This window comes from Siphateles boraxobius, unplaced genomic scaffold (genome assembly GCF_051911475.1).
Source record: "Siphateles boraxobius isolate OS27281-9 unplaced genomic scaffold, OSU_SipBor_1 9, whole genome shotgun sequence".
NCBI lineage: Eukaryota > Metazoa > Chordata > Actinopteri > Cypriniformes > Leuciscidae > Siphateles > Siphateles boraxobius.
In genome coordinates this window covers 26,628,536-26,653,797 of record NW_027509219.1, presented here as the reverse complement: position 1 = coordinate 26,653,797, position 25,262 = coordinate 26,628,536, and the positions used below count along the sequence as shown (strand labels likewise).

At 41.5% G+C, this 25,262-nt stretch overlaps 1 protein-coding gene across 3 annotated transcripts in view; it reads right to left on the bottom strand.

Annotated features, from left to right (window-relative positions):
* prkcz (protein kinase C, zeta) overlaps positions 1-25,262 on the bottom strand; it is a 116,604-nt gene that overhangs the window by 76,690 nt on the left and 14,652 nt on the right. For 2 of the 3 annotated variants that reach the window (XM_077222817.1, XM_077222819.1), the window contains exons 2-4: positions 24,955-25,076; positions 23,929-24,018; positions 21,425-21,475 (exon numbers count right to left, since the gene is read on the bottom strand). In XM_077222817.1, the coding sequence (XP_077078932.1) occupies positions 21,425-21,475; positions 23,929-24,018; positions 24,955-25,076 (263 nt within the window). Of the gene's footprint in view, positions 1-8,453; positions 8,902-21,424; positions 21,476-23,928; positions 24,019-24,954; positions 25,077-25,262 lie in introns of those variants that run through there. The other variant, XM_077222821.1, reaches the window with a different exon arrangement.

The following is a 25,262-nucleotide window of genomic DNA, read 5'->3' as shown; positions in this document are numbered from 1 at the left end:
AATTCAGAATTGTTTTGAAAAAAATTTTTTTTTTTGCAGTTTGAAAATTTGAAAAGCCAAAAATAGACTGAAGGATAGATGTAGAGCGAGCAAAGGAGAGAAAGATTGAGACTCATCACTTTTTGATAGAGACCAATTACAATTCAGTACGCAAAGTTTACATTGACATCATCACTGGCAGTTACTGTATATTGAATGCCTTTCTGTCAGTCAATGAGAGATTTCACTACTTTAATCTAAAAAATTTCTTAATTATAGAGTATATAAAAACACCTTGCAAGAACTACAATTATTCAAATTAATACAATTGATACAAGAAATAAACAGGTAAATTAAATGAGTTTTGAGTTGAGAAGAGCCCCAGGCATTTGACTGAACATGAGTAAATATGCATGTTAACAAACCTCACAGCAGAGCACCACTGAGAGTGTGATGTGGGTGGAAAAGTGAAGTCACCTCTTTCTCTCTGGTGGGTGAAGGAGGCAAAATAGTGGTAAAACACTCGTTTCTTTTTCAAGCATTGTCACAAGACAGACAGTTTGAGAACATCCGAAATTCAGATCCCTAATGTACCCCAAAACCTCTGCCCGTTGCCTGCAAAGTAAACACTCTAAGAGCCATTCATAGACTGCTCCTTGAGACGCCCATCCTTGGTTTAGACATTTTTGAGAAAAGCGGTGAAAAGCAGTCTGGAAAGTTTCACAACTCTTCAAACTTCTATTTGAGTCCAAATCCTCCTAATAAGCCTCCAGCATTTCTGAAACTATAAGTTATCCAGTATCTATTTAGGGCATATTATATCATAATCGCCCACATGTAGCACTGGAATGACAGCGCAGCTCTCAGCTTTTGCTTAGCCAACACAAGAGTGCACTGGAAGAATTGTGCTATCCCTTTATTTTTGAATCAAAAAAAGCTGCCAGAGGGCCATTTAGACAGATCCCCCAAAGGATGTATGTGGGGTTTGTTAAATAAAAATCATAAAACAAAATGTGCAATGATGACTCCATGTTTTTCCAAGATAATAAAACAGTGTTATTGCCAAAGATCCATCTTTCTTTCTCTTTCATATTGCTGCACTGAACGCGGACTCAAGCTACAGTACAAAAAATCTTATATTGCTGGTTTACGAAATAAGGAATCTCCCCCAATGATAAACCCACAAGCTTTACTAAACAAAACTATGACTACATTTACAATTTTGCACGGATTGATCTTAACAGGTACATGTTTGTTAGAGAGAGAGAGCGAGGGAGAGCGAGAGAGAGAGAGAGAGAGAGAGAGAGAGAGAGAGAGAGAGAGAGAGAGAGAGAGAGAGAGAGAGAGAGAGAGAGAGAGCATGTCAACACCTGGTGTCTCTCACTCTGACAGTCATCTGCTCAGGCTGTGAAACATGAAGGGAGGGGTAAGACAGAAAAAGAAGGAAAAGGGAGGAAAGAGAGAATGTGAGGAAAGGCTGTGGGCTCCAAGAGTGAGACAGAATTGTACTTATTGCTCACAGTCAAATAATCTTACAATTTTCCTCATCTCATTTCTTTATAGTGGAAGGCCTTCAATTAAACTGAGACAGGCAGAATGGTATATTTAACTCGAAACTGAAAAAAAATATTTTCCCCCGGGATGTATGGGGAAATAATGCTCATATACTTTGAGTTTCAGCTGCAACACAAAGAAAACTTATAACTGCTATAAACAGGACAAAACTGACGCCTCTAACCAAAATTGGACTGTGGCTTTTAGTTCACACAAAAATATTAAGCAGGACAACTGTTTTCAACATTGATAATAATAAGAAATGGTCCCTGAGCTGGTTCAAACCAGCAAATGATAATGATTTCTGAAGGATCATGTGACACTGAATACTGAAGGGATGGCTGCTGAACTAATACTAATAATGTTATTTTTTTATCATACTGACCACAAAGTTTTGAACGGTTTATACATTTAAAATTAGCAGAATTTCTGAGAAACAAACTAAAAATATGAATGACTCATCCTGCACAACACAGATTTTTGTCCAATCAAATGGTTTAAATTTGGAGTGTCTTTTCAAAATGTTCCATCCAAACTTCAATAAGAAATGGGCTAAATCAAAACATGAAATAAAACTACACTCATCAAGCCATAAGCATTACACAACTTTACACATTTACACCATCTTAATACAACAGATCATAGTATATTCTGATAGGCACAATACTGGAAGGTACATGAACACTTCTGAAGGAAGCACAGAAATGACATAATGAGAGCATTACCTCAGCATATAATATTTGAGCTTATTTGAGTAATTAATTGGCTTGAACATCCTCTAACCCTGGATCAGACAGTGATTTTGTTGCTGTATAACAAAAGGGTTCAGGATAAATAACAGCACCAAACTGTGCTCATCAAACTCTTCGGGTGGTTCTGATTAGGTTTTCGTCTGCGAAAGTAAAACTTGTGGTTTGTTAATTGACTTGAGGGAAGCAAAGCTTGATAGACTGTTTAGGGAAGAGAACATCGCATTGATTAAGGGAACTATACAAATAATATCTGACTGATTACTCGGCAACAAAACCACTCAGATCTAATCATTACAGAGCGATTTCATTTGCCAGCTGGACAGATCTACTCATCAGAAAGACACAATTTTACCATAAAAGTTAAAATATTGTCTATTTATTTATTTGTGAACCTTCTTTATGCTAACAATGCTTATGTACATCAAACAGTTTGCATATTGTTTGTATTATATATATATATATATATATATATATATATATATATATATATATATACACACACACATATATATATATATATATATATATATATATAATAGATTACAAGAAAAAAGATAATTAATGATTAAGATTTTTTTTGTTGCAGTGAACATTTGCAATTATGTGCACCTTATAGTGTTCACAACCATGGTTGTAGCAACCATTATAAAATTAGACAACATGACTTCTAATGATGGCCCCCATGATTTTATACACGTCTCATTTTTTGAGAAATAACCATTATATTTACATATTTAGTTTTGCTTGCCCTGTAAAATGGCAACGTTAAAGGGATAGTTCCCAGCGAAATAAAAATTATGTTATCATATAGTAACCAAACAGTTGATGGGCTCCATTGACTTCAATATGGAAAAAATACTATGGAAGTCAATTGGGACCCATTAACTGTTTGGTTACCCAATATTCTTCAAAATATATTATTTTGTGTTCAGCAGAAGAAAGAAATTCATACAGGTTTGGAACAACTTGAGGATGAGTAAAAGATGACAGAATTTTTAATTTTGGCTGAACTATCCCTTTATGGCAGAAGCTTGATCTGCCACCCTCCTCCTTTCAACAGGTTTACTTTAGCCTAAACAGAGTTATTGATTTACTGAGTGAAAATGGCTCATAATGATTGGCAACGTGCAAAAATAAGGGTTCATAAAGGACGACATCTATAGAGAGTCTTAAAACACAAAACAAACCAGAGAAGGCAAATCATTATAGACACAGGGAAAAATCTCTCAAAGTCATTTAGTAAATCGAGAGAAAACAAGTGCAATTTAGTGTAGTGTTAACACAAGTATTCCCTTGTAGCTTTTTATTTGCGAGTTTGACAATCTGTTCAAATGTGATGAATTTATATACAATTGCATATATTTATACATATATTCGGCAACATAACATCAAATTTATCCTTATGATGTAAGTTACTGAAGTATAATGGTTCAAAGGGAATGTATGAATGTTCTTAAAGAAACACTACAGCATCATAATATGGCATCAAACTGGAAGTACAGCACAGAGAAATGAAGACCTTGGCCTCTCTGACAGTAGATAAGAGGTCTGGGCCGGTTGTTGTGTGGACAAAACACTAAGCACTGGCACCCACTTAAGACTCCAGCAAACATTGTTCTGGACCACAAAAGACGGAGAGAGAAGAGAAAGAGGCAGAGGACAGGAGGATATGGGGAGAGAAGTACTAAGAGGATGAATGCATGTCTATTTTAAGATGGGTGTCTGAGCAGCTATAGGCTCGGGGCACTGCTGGTGTATGATCCACATTTCAGTCCTTCATTGTGCGAGCAGAATCACATGACGGAGAGAGACAAGAGGGGGATTGGGCTCATGCTCTTTATAAACTCAGATAAAACCGTTTTCTAATCGTGGCTGCTACTGGTGGTGATTTCACATGTAGATCTGGGGGATTTCACTTATCTGCCTTAAAGTGATCTTTAAAGTATGTTTTCATACTTTATACGTATTTATACGTATATATGTTTTCATACTCATCTTCACACATTTACACCACAAAAAATAATAATAATAATAATCATGGCTAACGGCTTGAGAACTATCAAGTACCAACACTGTTTGTAGAAACAAACTGAATACTGTATGGGGGCTTTCTTTCATTTTTCAAGGGGTTGATTTTATAAATAAATAAAAAAAATCTTTTTTTAAATTAAACTGTTACAATAAGAAAACAAACATCAAAACAAAACAACAATGAGACAAAAAGCAACTAATAAAAACAAAAATGAACAAATTACATTTTATACTTTTTTTTATTATTATACAATTGTCACATATTTTTTAAATGCCTTTTATGTAGAGATTTTATTATTTTACCCTGTCCCAGACTCAGACCCAGACATATAATCTTAAATTAATCATAAGTTTTTTTATTTTGGATTTTCATAATTACATTTTAAAACTAAAATAATCTATATAAAAAGTGAAGTAAAAAAAAGTTGTAATATTTATTTTGTGAAAATTACATACATTTTAAAGGTCCGCCAGTTCAACAACAACCAACAATTTCACCCCTAATAAAGTTATCAAAAAGTTTATTTCTATTCAAGCTATAATTCAAATTACGCAAAGACAATAAAATAGTATTTAATTTTGTGTATTTAAGATGCATAAAACGCTACACCCACAATCATATTTCAGAACACCCACTTAAAATTTGTAAGAATAGAAATGACTAAGTAACCACTAAATAATGAACATCCAGCATATGTTCCAGCGTGGATGTTTTATGACGGAAGGTTTTCATTGCAGAGGACATCGAATAAAATCTAACCTGGCTGCTGGAGGAGTGGAAAGAAGGAGGAAAGAACAGCAGCGCAGATAATGAACAGAAGAGACTGACCAGCGTGGGAGAGAGGGAGAGAACGATAACAATGGAGGAAGAGAAGAGTGAAAAAACAGAAAGATCATGAGTGGAGGAGAAGAGGATTGGAAGATGGGCAGTCAAGCGCAGCGGAAGAAGCTGAGTTGGTAAGATGGTTAGAGAGGGCTGATGGATAGAGAGAAGGAGGGAGAGAAAAGAAAAAGAACAGCACAGAGGACAGGAGGGTGAAGTCAGAAAGTCAGTTAATGAGCAGGAAAGAATGACGAGTGTGGGAGAGAAATAATGAGGAGGGGGGTCTTCAACACTTCATTACATTCTCCATTTTACAGCAATCTGTCTTCCTGAGATGATCCACCATATTTATTAACCCTTATAACAGCCATTACATGACAAAAAAAAACTTACCCGGCAACAGCTAACATAACAAGCTAGCACCTTCTTACACCTATTTCCTAAAATAGCCACAAAACATGAGCGCAACAGAGCAGGATGAAAAGAGAAACCTCCAATGCATTTGCCCTCCATTAAACCCTGAAGAAAAGGTTAAACTGAGAACTACAGACTTATCACTGACTAGTTGCAATACATCACATGCAATGAGAGGATATAAACCAGACATTTAGATTCATTCCTTCATTGCTTGTTATATGAGCAAGAAACCGTTCTACGTCAACTCTGAAGGTCACTGTACTGTTGGTCACTAGTAGGCGGATAAAGTTGTGGGCTGCCTAGCTGGCAAACACAAATGAGTATTGCGGGTCAAAATTAAAATGCAATTTTCAGCATGTTGCTGCTAAAAGGGGAAATGTTTGAATATAAATTGCATTAGTGCATAATGCATTATATGAACAAGATCAATGCATGAATCGGACTCAATTCAGAAGGTTTCTGATGTGGTTTTCCAGGCATCCTTTTTTATTTATTGCTATATGTGGGCTGAGACAAAACATTTAGGACTGTGAATTTGTGTGAAATCACTCAGAGTAGCATGAACTTCCTTCTCTGTCTTGCATACACTTGACTACAGTGTCTCAAAGGAGACGAATCAAATGAGATCTGCTGTCTTTGTTCCTACTGATCGTTGGCGTGTTGGCACTTCTCATTTGAATAAAAATAAACTTTTCTGGTCTTTGCTGTGGACACGTAAACATCCTGTAGGAGACCAAGAGGAGAATCCACCAACAATGTAGAAACTGATTGACTTTCTTTCATGAAAATGATCTTCAGAGGTGACTCTACATTATCTCCACTGGCGGAGAACCAGATTAATCTGGGAAGCATCCATCATCCTGCTGACAAAACCAGCTGACTGGCTTCTGCTGGTTAGTGCTGGCTTGGTGCTGATAGCTTGTAGACCATATATCTGCTAAAACTGTTGACTGACTGAAGTTATCCTTGTGAAGTTTGGTTTAAACTAGTGACAAAAATCTGAAGGGTGTAAGGGTATTCATGTTGATGTGTTTAAGTGGTTAAAATCTGGCATACAATCCCATCCCAACTCTATGGCCCTGTTCCAAATGGCACACTTCATATGCACATTACGGCCTTGTGGACCTACATTGGCTGCTGTGTGCGGGTGTCTGTTAAGTCCATCAGACCATAGAGTGTCCCATTTGTCATTTTAGGTGTCAGAAGGGTGCTCGCAAGCGCCCGCCAAAATACGAGTGACACGTCTTGTATTATTCTATAGTCTTTGGCCTGGCTTAACTGCAAAAATGTATATTCATAAAGTGTATAAAATGCCATAGATTAATTTATATGGCTTTTCCAAGTCAAGAGACTTTCATTTAATCAACATTTAAAAAAAAAGAATTATAAATTGAATTAAAAAACATATCATGGAAACTAACTATTAAGTCTGAAAGTCAAATTTTAACTGTGCAGAGTGAAAGAGAAATTAATGTGCAATCTATCAGTTTTCAAAGAACAAATCATCATGCATTTATGTTACTTGCATAACAGTTAGCCAAATACCTTTAAGACACCAGCATCACATCTGTATTAGCTGGCTACAGCAGAAATGTTAATATCCACTGAACTGAACCACCATCTACAATGTAATAAATCACCAAACTCATCAATAACCCTTGGAAGATTTGTTAAAAGACATTTACATCACATCATCAGGGTTCTCCCGAGCAGGCGCTGTTGTGCTGCAGTGGCCATATTTAGATTTATTGCCAATCAATACTGGAACAGCTGGATTATATGACATCCCAACACAGACACTGCAGCTAAAAACAGCAACACGAATAGCGTTTAACACAAACGACTCTAAAACTACTGCTTTCGGCAACTTTACTGGCCTCCTAGGTCTGAAACATGAAGGACAGACTAAATGCACCATGAAAACAAACCAAAGAGCAATCAATGAACCGAAGATCCCAAATGGACCCGCCATGCATCTGACAGCAGGGTCACCCCAAATCGCGCTTTATCTTCAGGTACTTGTGAAAGAAGTCAACTCAAAATTAATCTAACGTCACACAGCAACAGTATCAGGGTCTTGCAGTTCCAGCAGAGCACAATTCCCCTTTGTTATTTTCCCAAGAGCTTCAAAAACAAACTAATGTGAATGTGACTCCTTGTGTCTTTGGTCATGAGAAGGATGCAGAGCCTCGTGTTTGGGTGCATCGTGGCCAAGAGGTGGTGGATAACTGACATCTCGCTAATTATGTCAGTCAGACTTAAATAATGCATGAGCGTCTATTTTAACCACCCTCTACGGAGAGCGAGGGGCAGGATGAAGCCACTCATAATGACATAAATACCCCCGTTTTGAGTCAACAGTCAAAACTGCACATTTCCTTTCATTAGTGGCTACAAACGTTTGTTTGGCCCACAACCTTTCAGACACATCTGAAAAGAAAATAAGCACACAATAACCCGAAGCAAGATGATACTATACCGTTCACATACCGTCAGCATTCTTAGGATGCATTGGGTCTCCAGCACCAAGAGAGACCGAAGTAGGGAGTGTGTGTCTTCTTTTGTGTAAGAAAGCTAAATGAAAGGATGCTAGTTGCTCACTGGAACTCTGACTAAAGCATGCCAGGTAGGTAGTCGCACACACATACACCCGCACGCAACACTGCCGCACTAGCCAAAAGGGTTTAAACCCAAGTAAGGCAAGTAAGACGGGCCATCAAATCACTGCAGGTGAGATGAAAATAAAAAGAATGCATAAAATACACATGCATGCACAAGGACTGGACACACGGCGGATTCGGTCACGCTAGCTCAATGTCAATCACATCCGTACACAAAGACAGCGGTAAAATGATGGAGTGGACAAATGGAAGAGATCTCAACAGAGCGGTGCTCACCAGTATCTTCCTGTTTTCTGCTCGTTTCAGCACATTTCCCCTGGCAGCCTCCAACGACGCACCGGCTACATCCCCTCCTCCCTCGCGGTCTCCTCTGTTCGCTCAATCTCTCCTCTTCCTTGTGACTTATTTAATTATTTCTCCCCCTCCCTGCCGTTCTGTCGCTCCCTGCATGCAGTCGTTACAGCTGGCTGTCCTTGTATAGGCTGCGTCCTCGATGGATAGACGGATGGATGAAGGGATGTTTCTATCAGGAGCGGGCGGCTCTGCTGGAAGCCTTAATTGAGATGGGCGGCACAGACAAAAGGAGGGAGTTCCTGCAACACAGACGGATATTTTTGCTATGGTGCCTGGCTCTGCTCTGCACTCTTTGCCTCTTCTCTCTATTATTTCACTCTCTCACCCTTTTCTCTCTCCCTCTCTCTCATCCTTTCGTCAGGGTGTAGCTGGGTCCCCAGAGAGCCGGTGGCAAACAGCTGAGGGGTGTTGTGGAAAACACGGCGTGGAGCGAGAGGGTGACTGGAACGGAGCATCAGGGTGGATGTGAAAGAGCTTAGTGTGCGGTGAATGAGGAGGAGTGGAAGAGGAGAACGGGGGATGAAGTGTCTGATAATGGCAGGGACTGTTTGCTAATTAGTGGTAATTTGAACAAACCCCAACTCAAAGTATTAAATTTCGTTATTTACTGTTTGTGGAACAGACACCTCAAATAATATGGATTGTTGAAGAAAGCCATGCCAGCACTTTTTTAAGTCGGTTGTGTGACAGATAAAATAGATGAAAATACTTTACAGATTAACAGAAAAAAAGGATCTGAGCAACATCATATTATATAGAGACTTAGAGGAGGGCTCTCTTCACTTAGGCCTGTAAGCAACCACCTAGCAACCATTCAAAACACCATACCAACCACCTAGCCACGCCCTAGCAACCATACAGATTACCATAGCAGCCACTTAGACATAGCGATCACCCAGAACATCTCACTTAGCAACACTCCAACCACTAACACTTCCTTTGGAAAATGGTAAATTATATATTAATTTAAAATGATATACATATACACACACATACATACAATTATAATACAATTTCAAAAGAAAACCTAGTTTAAACAAATAATTTAAAACATTTTTAAAAAATTCATCCCTATAGTTTGCTATGTGCAAGAATTGAAGCTCAAAGGGATTGTTCACCCAAATAAATTTTTTTTTTTAAATCATTAATGACCAAATGTCATTCCAAACCTGTAAGACTTTCTTTCATCTTTGGAACACAAATGAAGATCTTTTTGATTAAATATGTTGTGTCCCTACATTGGCAGCTATGCAACTACCACTTTGTCGTTTCATAAAGTTCATAAAGAGATCGCAAAAACTAATCCATATGAATTGAGCTCTGATTCTGAAGATTCTGAAGTGACTTGATTGCTTTACATGATTAACAGATTCAATTTAGGCTTTTATTCACATACAAACATTGATCAGTGAACATAAGCAGAAGCTCAATCGAACCTGCTTGATGCGCGAGAACAAACCTCATTGGTTCTTGTGGAAGCTCAATCTGTGTAACACGAGAATGGACTGTGAAGCGAACATGCTTGAGCTTCCGTTTACCACAACTGATGTGTGAGTTGATGAATGTTTATATGTAAATAAAAGCCCGAATTAAATCTGTTTATCATATAAAGTGATAAAGTCTCTTCAGAAAACTTTGACTAAACCGCTCAATTCATATGGATTATTTGTACGATCTCTTAATCAACTTTTTAAAGCGTCAATTGGTTGAGTAGCTGTCCATGGAGGGACAAAAATCACTCAGATTTCATTAAAAAATATCTTCATTTATGTTTCGAAGATGAATGTAAGTCTTACGGGTTTGGAACGACATGAGGATGAGTAAATGATGACAGGTTCCCTTTCAGTCGATAACGTCAGACGTAGTCGACGGTCGACTGAAATGGGATCACGCCAGGGAGCCTATTGTCTTCGAGTATTATTGAACGAGCCAATACACATTGGCGTGCGAGATCTGCATCTCACACTCCGCCCCGCAGCGCGAGTATAAATACGGAAGTAGATGCACGCACCATTTGCCTTTCGCTTCGGAGCCGAGCTTCATGTCTGGATCTGAAGAGTGTTGTTGTACAACGTGCGAGTATGTTGGCGCTTCTTTGGGAAGTCTCTCCGGTGGGAAGTCTGGGAAGTTTGGGAAGTCTGTCGGTGTTTGCAGTGCGAGTGCAGCGGTGATGGCGAGCTTCAAGCTCTCAACTGCTGTTCTCACAGCAACCAAGTTTCTGTTTGTGTTTATTTGTCTGACGGTCGGTTGAGGGAGAGAAAGTGAGTGCTTCACTGACACAGGGTGCACCATTCCAGTGTTAGTGTTGCCGCGGTCATTCCCCTGTATGCTCCGGCACTGGTGAGAGTTTTTCACTTCCTAAAAGAGCAACACGGGTGCGTTTGCGTCTTTTTCAAGATGTCATTCCGCCCGTGCGTTTCTGGGTGCGGTCGTTCCCTGTCTCTCTCTGATGGTCACAATTGTTGTATCACGTGTTTGGGCTTACAGCGCGCTGAGACAGCTTTTGTGGACAGCTCATGTTTTCACTGTGGGAACATGACTGTCGCAGTGTTGAGGGCGAGACTCGCCTTCGTTCGCGGAGAGCGAGTCCCCATTACCACGCCCCACCCTGCACGGGTGCTGTATGGGATGGGTGACCGGAGGGTAGTGTTGGATGTCCCGCCCGGTAACCATTCCCTGTTGGCTCCTCACCCCTCCCTTCCACTGCTGCCATTGGAGCCTCCGGTGTTGTCCGCTGGTCCATCTGTAATGGGTCGGCCAGCGGTTTCATTCGGGGCTCCCCTGGAGGACAGGACTTGATTGCAGCATCGGAGTGTGAGCTGACTTCTGGAGATGACGACTCGGCTGCGTTGTCTCCCTCTGGGAGTTCAATGTTGCCCGAGCCGGATCCAGAATTGTCAGCTATGCTGAAACGGGCCGCCGAGGCTGTCGGGCTCGAGTGGAACCCTCCACCATGTCCTGTTCAGTCTCGGTTGGATGATTGGTATCTCGGGGTGGGCCGTGCTGGTTCTCAGCCCGCCGCCCCAGTGCCCTTCTTTCCCGAAGTGCATGAAGAGCTTACTTGGTCGTGGACGGCACTTTTTACTGCTGAAAACGACTTAAGTAGTTCTTCCTCCCTCACTACCCTTGTCGGAGGAGCGGTGAAGGGTTATGAGGCTATCCCTCCAGTGGAGCGGTCTGTTGCGACTCACTTATGTCCAACGGCCGCTGCATCCTGGATGGGGGATCCTTGTTTCCCCTCGCAGGCCTGTGATTTCGCGTCAGGATTGGCAGTCAGAGCTTACAGAGCTTGCGGGCAAGCCGCTCCCTCTTTGCATGCCTTGGCGTTGTTGCAGGTCTACCAGGCCAAGACACTCAGGGACATGCACGAGGGTAGTTTAGACCGGGCGCTCATGAGTGAGCTCCGCACTGCCGTTGACCTCGCCCTCCGGGGTACGAGTGTCGCGGCATGTGCGGTCGGTCTAGCGATGTCCACCTTGGTGGTCCAGGAACGCCATCGTTGGCTCAGCCTGGTTGAGATGGCGGATGCGGACAAGGTTCGGTTCCTGGACTCCCCAATTTCCCAGGTTGGGTTGTTTGGCGACGTGGCGGAGAGCTGCGCCCAACAGTTCTCTGCCACCCAGGTTCGGACGGAGGCTCCCCGACACACCCTATCCCGGCGGCCCGCTGTTGCCTCCACCCTGCCGCCGGTGATAGTCCCTCCGCCCGTTCGTCGCCGAGGGCGTCCCCCTGCCGCTGCCTCCGGTTCCGCGGGGTCTTCGCAACAGCCTTCACCCAGGCCCCAGCGTAGAACCAGCAGCAGGCAGGCCGCCCGGTCTGTCTCAGTCACTGCCCAGCCAGGGGGCGAGTGTCAGAAGCATTCCTGAGACAGGCCACCCAGGGATGGGGGGACTAGCTCTTCAGATGGTCACCGTTCCACCATTGGCTCTCCGGAGTCCAGTGGTACCCAAATTGTCGAAAAGCGAATTTCTCCGTCCCTGGGTCCCAAGAGGGCGAGGCTGGCGGTTTGCGACCCTGTGGAACAGCCTTGCTCCCCCCAGCCCCCTCTTGTTCGCCAGCCGGCAACACGATGCGTTCGAGGACCCGCTCATCCGCCTTCTCACCCTTCCTCTGTTGCCCCGTGGAGTCAGGTAAGTGCAGCACGGCTCACTCAGACCCCGCTTCGGGCCGCCCACGGGCCTTCCGAGCCAGGTCCCTGTCCTCCACCTTGCTGCCCCACCCCGGGTATGCCTGTGGTGCCTCTGGTCCCCCTGGTCCGGTTCGTCGAGGCCTGGAAAGTGCTCTCCAACCCGTCCAGCTGGCTCCTCCGTACCATCAGGCTCGGCTAAACGATTCAGTTCCGCCGGAGTCCGCCCAGGTACAGTAGCATTCGCCACACTTCGGTGTCGAGCAAATCGGCTCCTGTCATGCGCGCGGAGATTGCTGTCCTGCTGGCGAAGGACGCGATAGAGCTGGTGTCTGTAGCCGATATGAAGACCGGCTTTTACAGCCCGTACTTCATTATACCCAAGAAAGGTGGTGGGTTACGACCAATCTTGGACCTGCGAGTCCTGAACCGGGCCCTCCACAAGCTCCCGTTCAGAATGCTAACGCAGAAACGCATCTTCCAATGTGTCCGTCCCCAAGATTGGTTTGCAGCGATAGACCTGAAGGACGCGTACTTTCATGTCTCCATCCTGCCGCGACACAGGCCATTCCTGCGTTTCGCGTTCGAGGGTCAGGCGTATCAGTACAAAGTCCTACCCTTCGGGCTGGCCCTGTCACCCCGTGTCTTTACGAAGGTCGCGGAGGCAGCCCTCGCTCCCATGAGAGAGCGTGGCATTCGCATTCTCAATTATCTCGACGACTGGCTGATACTAGCGCAGTCTCGGGAGCAGTTTTGCGAACACAGGGATTTGCTGCTCCAGCACATCAGTCAGTTGGGTCTTCAGGTCAACTGGGAGAAGAGCAAACTCGCCCCCGTGCAGAGGATCTCTTTTCTCGGTTTGGAGCTGGACTCGGTCCAACACACGGCGCGCCTCACAGAGAATCGCGCCCGGTCGGTGCTGAACTGTCTGAATCTTATCAAGAGCAGTACAGTGGTTTTTCTGAAACAATTTCAGAGGCTCCTGGGGCATATGGCAGCCGCAAGCCGCAGTTACGCCGCTCGGCCTGCTTCATATGTATGGAATTACTTTTGTGCCAATAATAATGAATAGTTTCTCCGGGCCGGTGTGTCCCTAGAACAAGTGTCCAGGCATGCTGTGGTTTCCACAGACGCCTCCAACACCGGCTGGGGGGCCACGTACAACGGGCATGCAGTAGCTGGCACCTGGACGGGTTCCCACCTGCATTGGCACATCAACTGCCTCGAGTTGCTAGCAGTGCTCCTTGCTTTGAGACGCCTCAAGACGACGCTGCTCGGCAAGCATGTACTGGTCCGTACGGACAACACGGCGACCGTTGCGTACATCAACCGCCAAGGTGGTCTACGTTCCCGTCGCATGTCACAACTCGCCCGCCACCTCCTCCTATGGAGTCAGAAGCATCTGAGGTCGCTTCGTGCCGTTCACATCCCTGGCCTGCTCAATCGTGCCGCCGACGAGCTCTCACGACAGATTGTGGCCTCCGGGGAATGGCGACTCCATCCCCAGGCGGTCCAGCTGATATGGGACCACTTCGGGGCCGCACAGATAGATCTGTTTGCCTCTCCGGACTCGTCCCATTGCCAGTTGTTTTATTCCCGCACCGAGGGGACCCTCGGCACGGATGCACTGGCTCACAGCTGGCCCCGGGGCCTCCGCAAGTATGCGTTTCCCCCAGTGAGCCTGATGGCACAACTACTGTGCAAAATCAGGGAGGAAGAGCAGCAGGTTTTGCTAGTTGCCCCTTATTGGCCCAACCGAACCTGGTTCCCCGAACTTTTTCTCCTTTCGACAGCTCCTCCCTGGCCCATTCCTCTGAGAGAGGACCTACTCTCTCAGGGACGGGGCACCATATGGCACCCGCGTCCAGACTGTTGGAGACTCCATGTGTGGTCCCTGGACGGGACGCGGAGGTTCTAGGTAATCTACCACAGACAGTCGTAGATACCATCACTTCAGCGAGAGCTCCCTCTACGAGGCCTGCTTACTCCCTGAAGTGGAACCTGTTCGTTGAGTGGTGTGCTTCTCACAGAGAAGACCCCCGAAGGTGTTCGATCATTTCCGTGCTTTCTTTCCTGCAAGAGGCTTTGGAGCGTCGGCTGTCCCCCTCCACCCTCAAAGTGTATGTTGCCGCTATTGCCGCACATCACGATGCAGTAGACGGGAAATCCCTGGGGAAGCATGATCTGATCGTCAGGTTTCTGAGGGGAGCGAGGAGATTGAATCCGCCTCGCCCCCCCTCTATACGCTCTTGGGACTTATCTCTGGTGCTAACCGCACTGCAGAGACCGCCCTTCGAGCCTTTGCAGGTAGCAGAGTTAAAAATTCTGTCCCAAAAGACAGTTCTCCTGCTTGCTTTTGCCTCCATCAAGAGGGTGGGGGACTTGCACGCATTTTCGGTCAGCGAATCATGCCTGGAATTCGGGCCGGCTAACTCTCACGTTATCCTGAGACCCCGGCCTGGATATGTGCCAAAGGTTCCTACCACCCCCTTTCGGGACCAGGTGGTGAACCTGCAAGCGCTGCCCCCGGAGGAGGCAGACCCAGCCCTGGCTTTTCTCTGCCCCGTTCGCGCTCTGCGCTTATACGTGGACAGAACGCAAAGCTTTAGGACCTCAGAGCAGCTCTTCGTCTGTTACAGAGATCAGCGGAAGGGAAAGGCTGTCTCCAAGCAGAGGTTGGCCCACTGGATAGTGGATGCCATCATCTTGGCGTATGAGTCCCAAGGTGAACCCTGTCCCCCCGGACTGCGAGCTCACTCCACAAGGAGTGTTGCCGCTTCTTGGGCGTTGGCGCAGGGTGCCTCGCTGACAGATATCTGTAGAGCTGCGGGCTGGGCGACACCTAATACGTTTGCTAGATTCTATAACCTACGTGTCGAACCGGTTGCTTCCCGTGTGCTCTCTTCTCATAGAAGCCAGTAAACCGTGAGTCCCGGTTCAGTGTCGGCTTGCTGCGCCATTCCCCTCCTACGGAACGGATACGTGCGCCATTTTGCTTCAGTTGAATTCACTTATCCGGAACCTGTTGAGCTCCTCCGCACCCCTCCAACGTCGGACGTGGCGGAACGTCCGGTGTTACGCCTACCACTCGTATGCAGTGTGGAACCCGTGTTAGGCTGGGTCCATATGTTGCGGTCCCTACGGCGACCCCATATGTGTATTCTTCCACGATACGGCTCCCCAAGGTGAGCCCGTGTCTTTCCCTTGGCAGAGTCCTGCCGTCACTGTAAATCGGTGTTGTCTCCCCCCTCTCTAGGCTGGAGCCACCCTGGTGATATTCCATATGTTATACTGCCCGGTCCTCCGCCCAGTTCATATGCGTATTTCCACCCCCCCCCCCCCCCCCTTTTTCGGGTTGGTTGGGCTTCCGCAGCGTCCCTTCCTTCCGATGTTGGGCACGATTTCCCAGTGTTACCAAGTCTAACTAAGTGGGTCTTATGGAACAGCAGCGACTTCCTGGCCTAAGCCCTGTCCTTTTCCGCTAAAACGTCGGGAGGATCAGAAGGCTTTTGTCTAGGCACTGGAAGGTGGCAGCGTTAGTGGCGTGTTCAAAGTGTGATCCCATTTCAGTCGACCGTCGACTACGTCTGACGTTATCCACTGAAAGGGAACGTCCTGGTTGCATATGCAACCCACCGTTCCCTTGCCACTACCGCTGGACCACCGCTGACTCCGAGTTACGCTCGGCTCCTCAGCGAAAAGCAAATGGTGCGTGCATCTACTTCCGTATTTATAACCGCGCTGCGGGGCGGAGTGTGAGATGCAGATCTCGCACGCCAATGTGTATTGGCTCGTTCAATAATACTCGAAGACAATAGGCTCCCTGGCGTGATCCCATTTCAGTCGACCGTCGACTGCGTCCTCCGTTCCCTCCTTCAGGGAACGGTGGGTTGCATACGCAACCAGGACGTTTTTCATTTTCGGGTGAACTATCCCTTTAATTGCAGCTGGAGAATTAAGGCACTTCCTATAAATTATGAGTAAACTGACAAATTTTCATTACACATGCGAATCATCCAATTTCAATTTTGAGGGTTTCATGATGATTCATATTCTATATTGGACATATCTTAAGACAAATGGTAAGTATAACCAAAGCTGCCTAATATACCATCAATTAAAATCCTGTGCTTCTCTAAGAAAAATGTGTATTTGTATCTATGAATGTAGTTATCTAAATAAATGTAAAAATAAAACATTAACATTTTAAATCTACAAGTAATTTTTAGGGAATCACAAAATTTTAAAGTTCAGTAGGAGAAATGGATATTAATTTTGACATTGGCTAAAGATAGCCTACATTCAATATTAGCAAATACATAATATCGAGAGATGTGGATAAACTGAAAAAAAAAAACAGTCGATATTTATATAGTACCAAAATATCATGAAAATATTATCTATTCAGTCATTTCCATCGCCCTAATGAACTGAGGATAGTCAATTATAAGAGATCATTTGCAAATAAAATGGAGGACATAATGTGGGGGGGGAAAGTGCAGTGATTTGTAGATTAGTCAGTCAATGTGCAGTGTGACAAACTTTCTGAAATAATCTAATTTTTTATGTTAAACAAACAGTAAATGTTTGCAACCACTGATAGAATCAAAGGACTCGAGACAGCAGCGAAAACCCTGAAGACTTTGAGATCAGTGATTAAACTGACAGAGACCTCCTACACACCTCAGCGGAGACGGAGTCCTGTAGAAATGGGAGAGACGGAGCTTATCTGAAGATACTGTACGTCTTCCCATCAATGACTCTCAAGAGTTTCAAGAACCATCATCACGCAAGGAAGCACTATTGCAGAGTGCTATTATTGCTGCTTTAAAACACTAATTCACCCAAAAATTACAATTACGTCCCTATTACTCATTACTTTTGGATGAACTACCTCTCCCTAAATTTCATTCTGTTCCATGCACAAAATTATTATGGTTTTTAAAAGACTTGGAATAAGTCATATTGATCACTTTTATGGTTCTTTTATGAAAATGAAATGTCACTAGAGCTACACTATTCTGGATAAATTGAGACTCACAATTTCTTGGTTTAAAACAGAGATCAGGATTGTCAAGATCAGAGATCAGACGTTTTTTTAGACAACTAAACAGAGGTTCAGACTAAATGTTAATTGCTGCAGTCTGTTTAAAAATATATATATTTAATGAATTTAATAAATATATTTTTTTAATGGTTTGAATGAATGATTCAATGACTCACTCAAAGACTTCACCTGTCTCATTACTGGATGTATCAGCATTTTTGAATGAATCTCTTGAATGAATGATTCAACGACAAATAATGTTTTTTAACAGTCACTTGTCACCACCTACCAGAGTAACAAACGATGTACATACAATCTTTACTTGAAGTGTCAAGTTCATTTCAAAAGGTGATTTACTCGATTTTTCTCGCTATTGTAGACAACAGCGTTTATATCCGAAATAAACTTTTAGTTTTATCCCAGTACATCTGTGACAATTTGAATTAGTGTAACTCAAAAATAATGATACTGTGTGTTTGAAAGACTGTTTGTGAAGCTGTTACATACCTATAGCCTACATGACTCAGCGGCAACGCAGATTAGAATGTTATTATTTATTATATTAGAATGTCATTTAAGAATAAGATCGCGTAGGTGTTTGAATCGAGATTTTGATATTTTAACAATTATTCATGCAGCTCTACTAGTAGTCACAATCCCTTAAAAGGCTTTAACAGGATTCTGTGGAAAAAAGCAGCCATGATCAGTGAAGCAGATTATTCATGAATAAAGGTTATAATTCTTTGTCCCTACAACACTGTACCAGAGCCACTCGAAGTTACTGAGCTTTCATGCACAACGTGAATAACTAACCTTTCACAGTAATAAGACCAGACCAATTCCACACAACAGTAAGCAGCTGAACCTGAGGTCTTTACACTGTCAAAACACACAGTCACTTTGATTCCTGTGTTCAGCACCACTGCATCACACATGAGTGTAGACTGGACTTCTGAAATGAGAGAGCAAAGTCCATTCAGGATTTTTTTAGTCTAATAAATTCATGTTTCATTTGATGTCCACACAGTTTCTGGTTAAATATCTGGTCAAAAAACACCCAATTCGAAAACATTTGCATGTATACATTAGGATACTATTTATTTAAACCAAGTCACATTAGAGTAAAACCCATTCAGTTTATGCATTTTTTTTTATTGTTTCAGAAAATAATAACTACAGAAATACAACAAAAATTTAGCTTTTTTTGTCATTTTGATCTGTTACTACGTTATATACATGATAAAATAAAAGGCTACATGTTTGCTGCGCTTGTTTGTAGACCAATTATTTTGTGATATCAAAATTATTATATAATTATTGTATTTTATAATTACTATTTATTATTATTATTATTAAATACTCCATTTATTTGACAGAGAAATATTACAATAACATAACTTATAATTGTATTTAATAATGATTATTATTATTCAATAAAAATAAGAAATATTACTATCATAAAATAGTATTTAAAAAAGCAAATAATAATAATAATAATAAACTGTAAAATTACAATACTAATATTTATGCCTGAATTAATGTTTTAATTTTCAAATGTTCATTCATTAAGCTTTTACTATGGTGGAAAACTGCGACAAGCCCAATTTTCTCTTTTGTTGACAATGGCCGGTTTATAAGCACGTTTGGAATAATGTTGTATAAGCATGTTTGGAAAGATGGTTGTATGCATTCCCAAAATGCATAAGTGACCCAAACTTAGAGCACATACAGAGATGAGTTCATGTGTAGCAGCATTTACTACAAACCGAACCGTTCCAAGACACTGAAAATCGTGCTTCCCTTGAAAACATGCAGCATACGGTATGTATTTATTTAAAGTCTTTTCTTCACTATTGTGACATATATACAAGTGAAACGGCTTCTCAAACAAGAAAAAAAAAGTAAGGCGGACTTGATTTTGTCCATCAGGAATTGTTTGGATCGTTTGATCATTGTGGTTTGATCTCATGTGAGTGACATGCGAGTTTTGATTTCATGATGACTTTAATTAAATCACAGCCTTGGAGATTTTATAATCGCACTAAGCCATAACGAGATTTTGGATCTATTACAATTAATCTTCACTATAAACAATTAGTATGTAAAACTATATTTAAACTCATAATTGTTTTTATTTAAACTGTAAATTATTTTTTCATCAACATTGTATAAGGCACTGCCTCTCTTACCTCCTCTGAGAAAACACCTGACACAAATACAGCACAAATTGCTGACAAGGAGAAAGAAAACTGGGCCAGAACAGAAACGAACACAGACAGAAGTTAACAGCCTGTCACAAATCATTATGTACCGACAGAACGGCAATCAGAGGGGGTCAGACAAACACCGCTCATGTACAAAGCAAGACCATCCACAGTCAACTGAGGACACCATTCAGACAAAGAACAGAAACGCAAGGTACTTTCATCTGTATGCAATGCAAAGCAAAAGAGGCTCCAAAACACACACACACACACACACAAACTCATTAGTATACAAAGCATATTAGGAGCATTCCTCATAGGCACATACAAGATGCACCAGGAACCATCAAAATAATTAACACTACCTCTATGATAGGGCAGCACACAATTCTCTCTCACACACACAAACAGCACAGACCGCATCTTTCACGCCTGAGCCATAGGCAAGGATGATCGTGAATTCATAATGCTTTCAGAAAGGGGCAGCCATTCTCTGTCCAAGGCACTGACTCAGCAGTTCGGCCCCGTCTGGCCTTCAGGGCAGTAAATGTGCACATTAACACAGGATTACTTGTGCAGGTACTAATGTAGCATATGACCCCACTGAGAGAGGACATTTTTCCACCATAAACTCTTACCTTAAAGACACTAAAACTGAATCTATTACCCATTTTCAAGACCTTAAAAGAATAGTTCACCTAGAAATAAAAATGATCCTTGAAATAAAAATGTACTCCTATTTTCTCGTCCTCATGTCATTCCAATGTGTATAACTTTTCTCTGCATTTTTGTATTCTTGCATATATATCTCTGTACATATGACTACTCATTGCCAAATTGCTATTTGCTATTATTATTTATCTTTTCATTTGTTTTCTGATGTTCATCTTATTTAACCATTTTAACCTATTTATTTATACACAATCTAAGTAGTAGTAGTAAGTTGTATCCTGTATATAACAGTATTTGACAAATAATTTTTTTTAATCGATAGGAAAAAGTTTAAAAATGTACTCTTTTCCATATAATCAGACACTAATAACAAAAAGCACCATAAAAATATCAAAGTAGTCCACACAACTTTTTCGTGTTTTCTGAAGCCATTTAGCTTTGTGTGATGAATAAAGCAAACACTTTAAGTTCACTGAGCATCTTGACATCAGCCTTTGCTTCGTGGCCTGTTTCTGACAGAAGTAGCAATTTCCGATTCACGGATCCATTATTCTTATAAGTGAGATATTTTCAATTAATCTTTTGATCCAGTTCCCAAAACCAGTCCGAATGATTCCTTCACAGACTTGAAAGAGATCATTTTGAACTGAAGAGCACATGAAAAAGCCTGAAAGTGGCAGGATGACTTTTGACTTTTGACTTTCCAACGCCAAGGTCATGGGTTCGATTCCCAGGGAAAGCAAGAACTGATAAGAATGTAAAAATGTGTACCTTGAAATGCAATGTAAGTCGCTTTGGATAAAAGCGTCTGCCAAATGCATAAATGTAAATGTAAATGACTAACTGTCCTCTCCTGGGCACGGCATACCAGGTTTTTCAGGAATGCTTGGGAATACTAGACAGAGAAAGAAAGACAGAGAGAAATGAGTGTGACACAGTCCAGTGGTTTTATCTATTTATAGATGTGGGGTCAGCAAATGTGAAATGTTCAAATACGAAAGTGAACTTTTATTAAGTGCTTTAGCTGTACAGTGTATACATGATATTTTGAGTGGTTTGGCGGATTTCTGCTGTGTGGTTTGAATCTGCATTAAGCGTTTTATAAATGGACGAATACAGAAAGAGTAATTCTACTTAGGGCTGTCGCGATAACCGCAATATCGCAGTACCGCGCTACTGACAGGCCAACCGCAGAGAAACGCAAGTAACCGCAGCAACCGCGAACCGCGTTTTCTTTTTTCATAAGGCAACCCTTCGTAGTTCGTACCATGTGTAATGAATGTTAAATAAGTTAATAATGATAACAAGACTGTTTATCATGGTGATTTGTACAGAGGATTCGTGGATTTGGACTTAAGCCTAAACAGACAGTGAATGTGTTCGACTGAGCACGTGCGATTACCTGCATCTGTCTTTGAAGTCAAGTCATGTATATTCGTGAAAAGGTTGCCGTTTCCAAGGAAAGCGAAATATTTGTCGTAGGCTATCATCCTTTTAACGTGTAAGGGTATTTACCATGAATGGCTTCAGCGCTGGTCAGCATTACACAGCGTGAGGAAGCCGTGGGGGGAAAGCAGCGAGTCACGCATTGAATCAATGCCATTGGTCTCTATTAAGTGAAGCATTGCTTCAGCTTTGCCCAAAAGTGAAGCATTGCTGGCCAGCTGAGCCTTGAAAAGTGGAGCTCAAAGTTAAAAAAATAATTAACACCTTGTTTCATTACATCTTTCATTTAAGGAATCAGCTTTTTTGAACGTTTTTGTTGAAAGAACGGTTCAATGACTCACTCAAAGACAGTCCGTTGGCATAACAACTGCGCGCTGAGCATACCTGTCAAGTTTTGGATTTGAAAATAAGGGAAATTTTCCGGCGCCCACCGCGAACAGTCCCACCACCGCAACCAAGCTCCAGTCACGTTATCCCTTACATTTTAAGACAAGTGTTATAGCTTAAATGAAAACACAAAAGGGTTGAAATATATATATATAAAATATATGAAGAGCATTTATTTTAAAGGCTTATTTGCATATTTTCTGTTCATTTAACATTGCTTGTCTCTACATTTACATTTTATTTTCATTCCACACATTCTTTTAATTTCATATTGCTTTTCTTTTACAGTTTTTCTTTACATGTCACATAACTTTTCTTTACTCTTTTAGTTAGTTATTGTTCAAATTTGTTGCAGACTTTGCATTCTTTTTAGGCTGCAACCCCACTTTTGAAAAATCCTCAGAAATGGCAAACCCAAACTGAAACAGATAGCCTACAGTTCATAAACACTTTGCACTAAAATCACAAGTATGATCTCATTTGAAAGCTGACACCTGGCAGTTTATTGTAAATGTAGAATTAATTATTGTCATAATGAAAAAATAGTTATTAATAGCTACAAAGTTTTGTAAAGTTATTAGAAATTTATTTTGTATGAAACATCTTCAAAGTTTCTGAGAATACAATAGTGGTCAAATACTGAAACTTGAGTGTTATATCTTTTTAATGATGTATAGTTTGTCAAGGTAATAACATTAAATCTGATAGTAACTTTGAACTATTTAAACAAACAAAAAACGCTTCAGTGCGCCGGCGCACTGGCAACGGTTAACAGGTTTTAAGATGCTAAAGTCGCAGTTACAAAACGCGTGACTGTCCCCTACCCTGCTCCTCTTCAGAAAATAAATTCGCTGTCCCATTGATCGCGGTATTTACATGAGCGTTTTGGTTTTGTGGCAGGAGTGCCTTCCGTCTCTGTCGTAGCGACCATCATCCGTCTGCGATTTTTTTTTTTTTTCCTGCGTTGTCACTCTGACCTCACTAACACACTAACCTCGCGACAACTGTACCTGTAGTAGGCTACTGCAGTTGGCAGTTATCGCGTGGCTAGTGACAGAGCTCAGATTGCGAATGTTTTTTGTTTTTTTTAATCCGCCCGGGCCATTATTATTTTTTAATAGCGCAGGTTAAAATACGGGAGATTTACGGGAAAATACTAATACGGGAGGACGGCGGGAAAGAAGGGTTAAATACGGGACTTTCCCGGCCAAAACGGGATACTTGACAGGTATGGCGCTGAGTGACAGTCTTTCAATGCGCAGAGACGCTGTTTAGTTTCGGTTACATTGGTTACATTGTTTTTGTGTATGCTGACCACATCATAACACGTATTTATATAGCAAATAAATATAAATAAATAAATGGCGGTAAAACCGCATATCGCGCTATTGAGCCACTCAAAATTACCGCAAGGGAAATTCCTTCACCGCGACAGCCCTAATTCTACTACTATAGTAATTGAAAAAACAAGGGGAAAATAGATTGATTTTGTGTTTTGAGTGAATCAATGAGTACCATGCAAAAGAAGTCCCGAGCACCGGTTCCGGTTGTAGATCCGGAATGCTTCCTCTAGCTCCATCTGGGATGAGATAGTACACGGGTCCCCTTAAAAACAAGAAATGACAATGCAAGCAAACAGTCTAAAATATCATGGGGCAATATTTATAGTTGACATTTAGCCCAGGGATTTTCCACTCAGGGTCTAGGGAACTGTTGTTTTAGTATTATTTATATACTATATTATTTATTAATATTTAGAAATAGCTTCTATTTTTTAGTTTTAGTTTTCATTTCATCTTAAGTTTTAGTAAAAAAATAAACAGTTTTATTAGCGTTTTATTTATTTATTTAGTTATTATTATTATTATTTATATTTTATTTTAATTTAAATGTTAGTAATTTTAGTACCTCTTAAACTTATTTTATTTCAGTTAATTGCCAAGGCAACATTTATTTGCTTTAAGGTTTTTTTTTCTCCATCTAATATTTACATTTTATTTTATTTCTTCTTTATTTTAATTTAAAAAATAATTTTATAGTTTTAGTTAACAATAACAAGACTGGGCTGAGGACACCCAGATTCGGAGATAAACTGTAAAAATGTAAAATATAAATCATATTTATATTTATTAAATATAAATATAATTCCTTATATTTTTTTTATGTAAAATAATATCAATATAAATGGGTAATCATCATATTTAGGTGCCCCGACATCAAAACATTTGAAAACGCCTGATTTAGCTGATGTTTATAACCAAAGCGACTTAAATATTATTATATCATATACTTATTATTATATATTATATATAATTATAAGCACAACCACTGGGCTTAAAGTCAACATGAAATCAATATTGATCCCATTTTCTTTCTTAATGCATGTTCCTGGTCTTTTTTTGTGTGTCTAATTATAATAATTTAGTCTAATAACTTTTTGTCAGTTTGTGTAATTAAAATGTACTAACTTGCTCTACTTCTGAATCAACTTCCCTTTTCTGCTAAAGCCACTATGGCCAAAGTTCAAAAGGTCATACATACCTTCATCGTCGATCCACTTGAGTGTTATCGGCTTCTCTCTGTGGACACCACACATCTTTCTCACCTCCTCACACACCTCTGTGTACGTCATGGTCAAATCCAAGTCAGAAATCAGCATGTCCCTACAAAAAAAACACACACAAAAATCTAATAACAGTAAAATTCTCTTGTTTAATTATGGGCTTTATTTGCTTTAAGGTAAACGATACAAGACAAGTTATTTCACACTATAAAAGACACAACCTAAAGTTGGACTTTAGCTGTGGTATGACATTATGCTAGGAATGGGTCAAGATGGCTAACTAGTC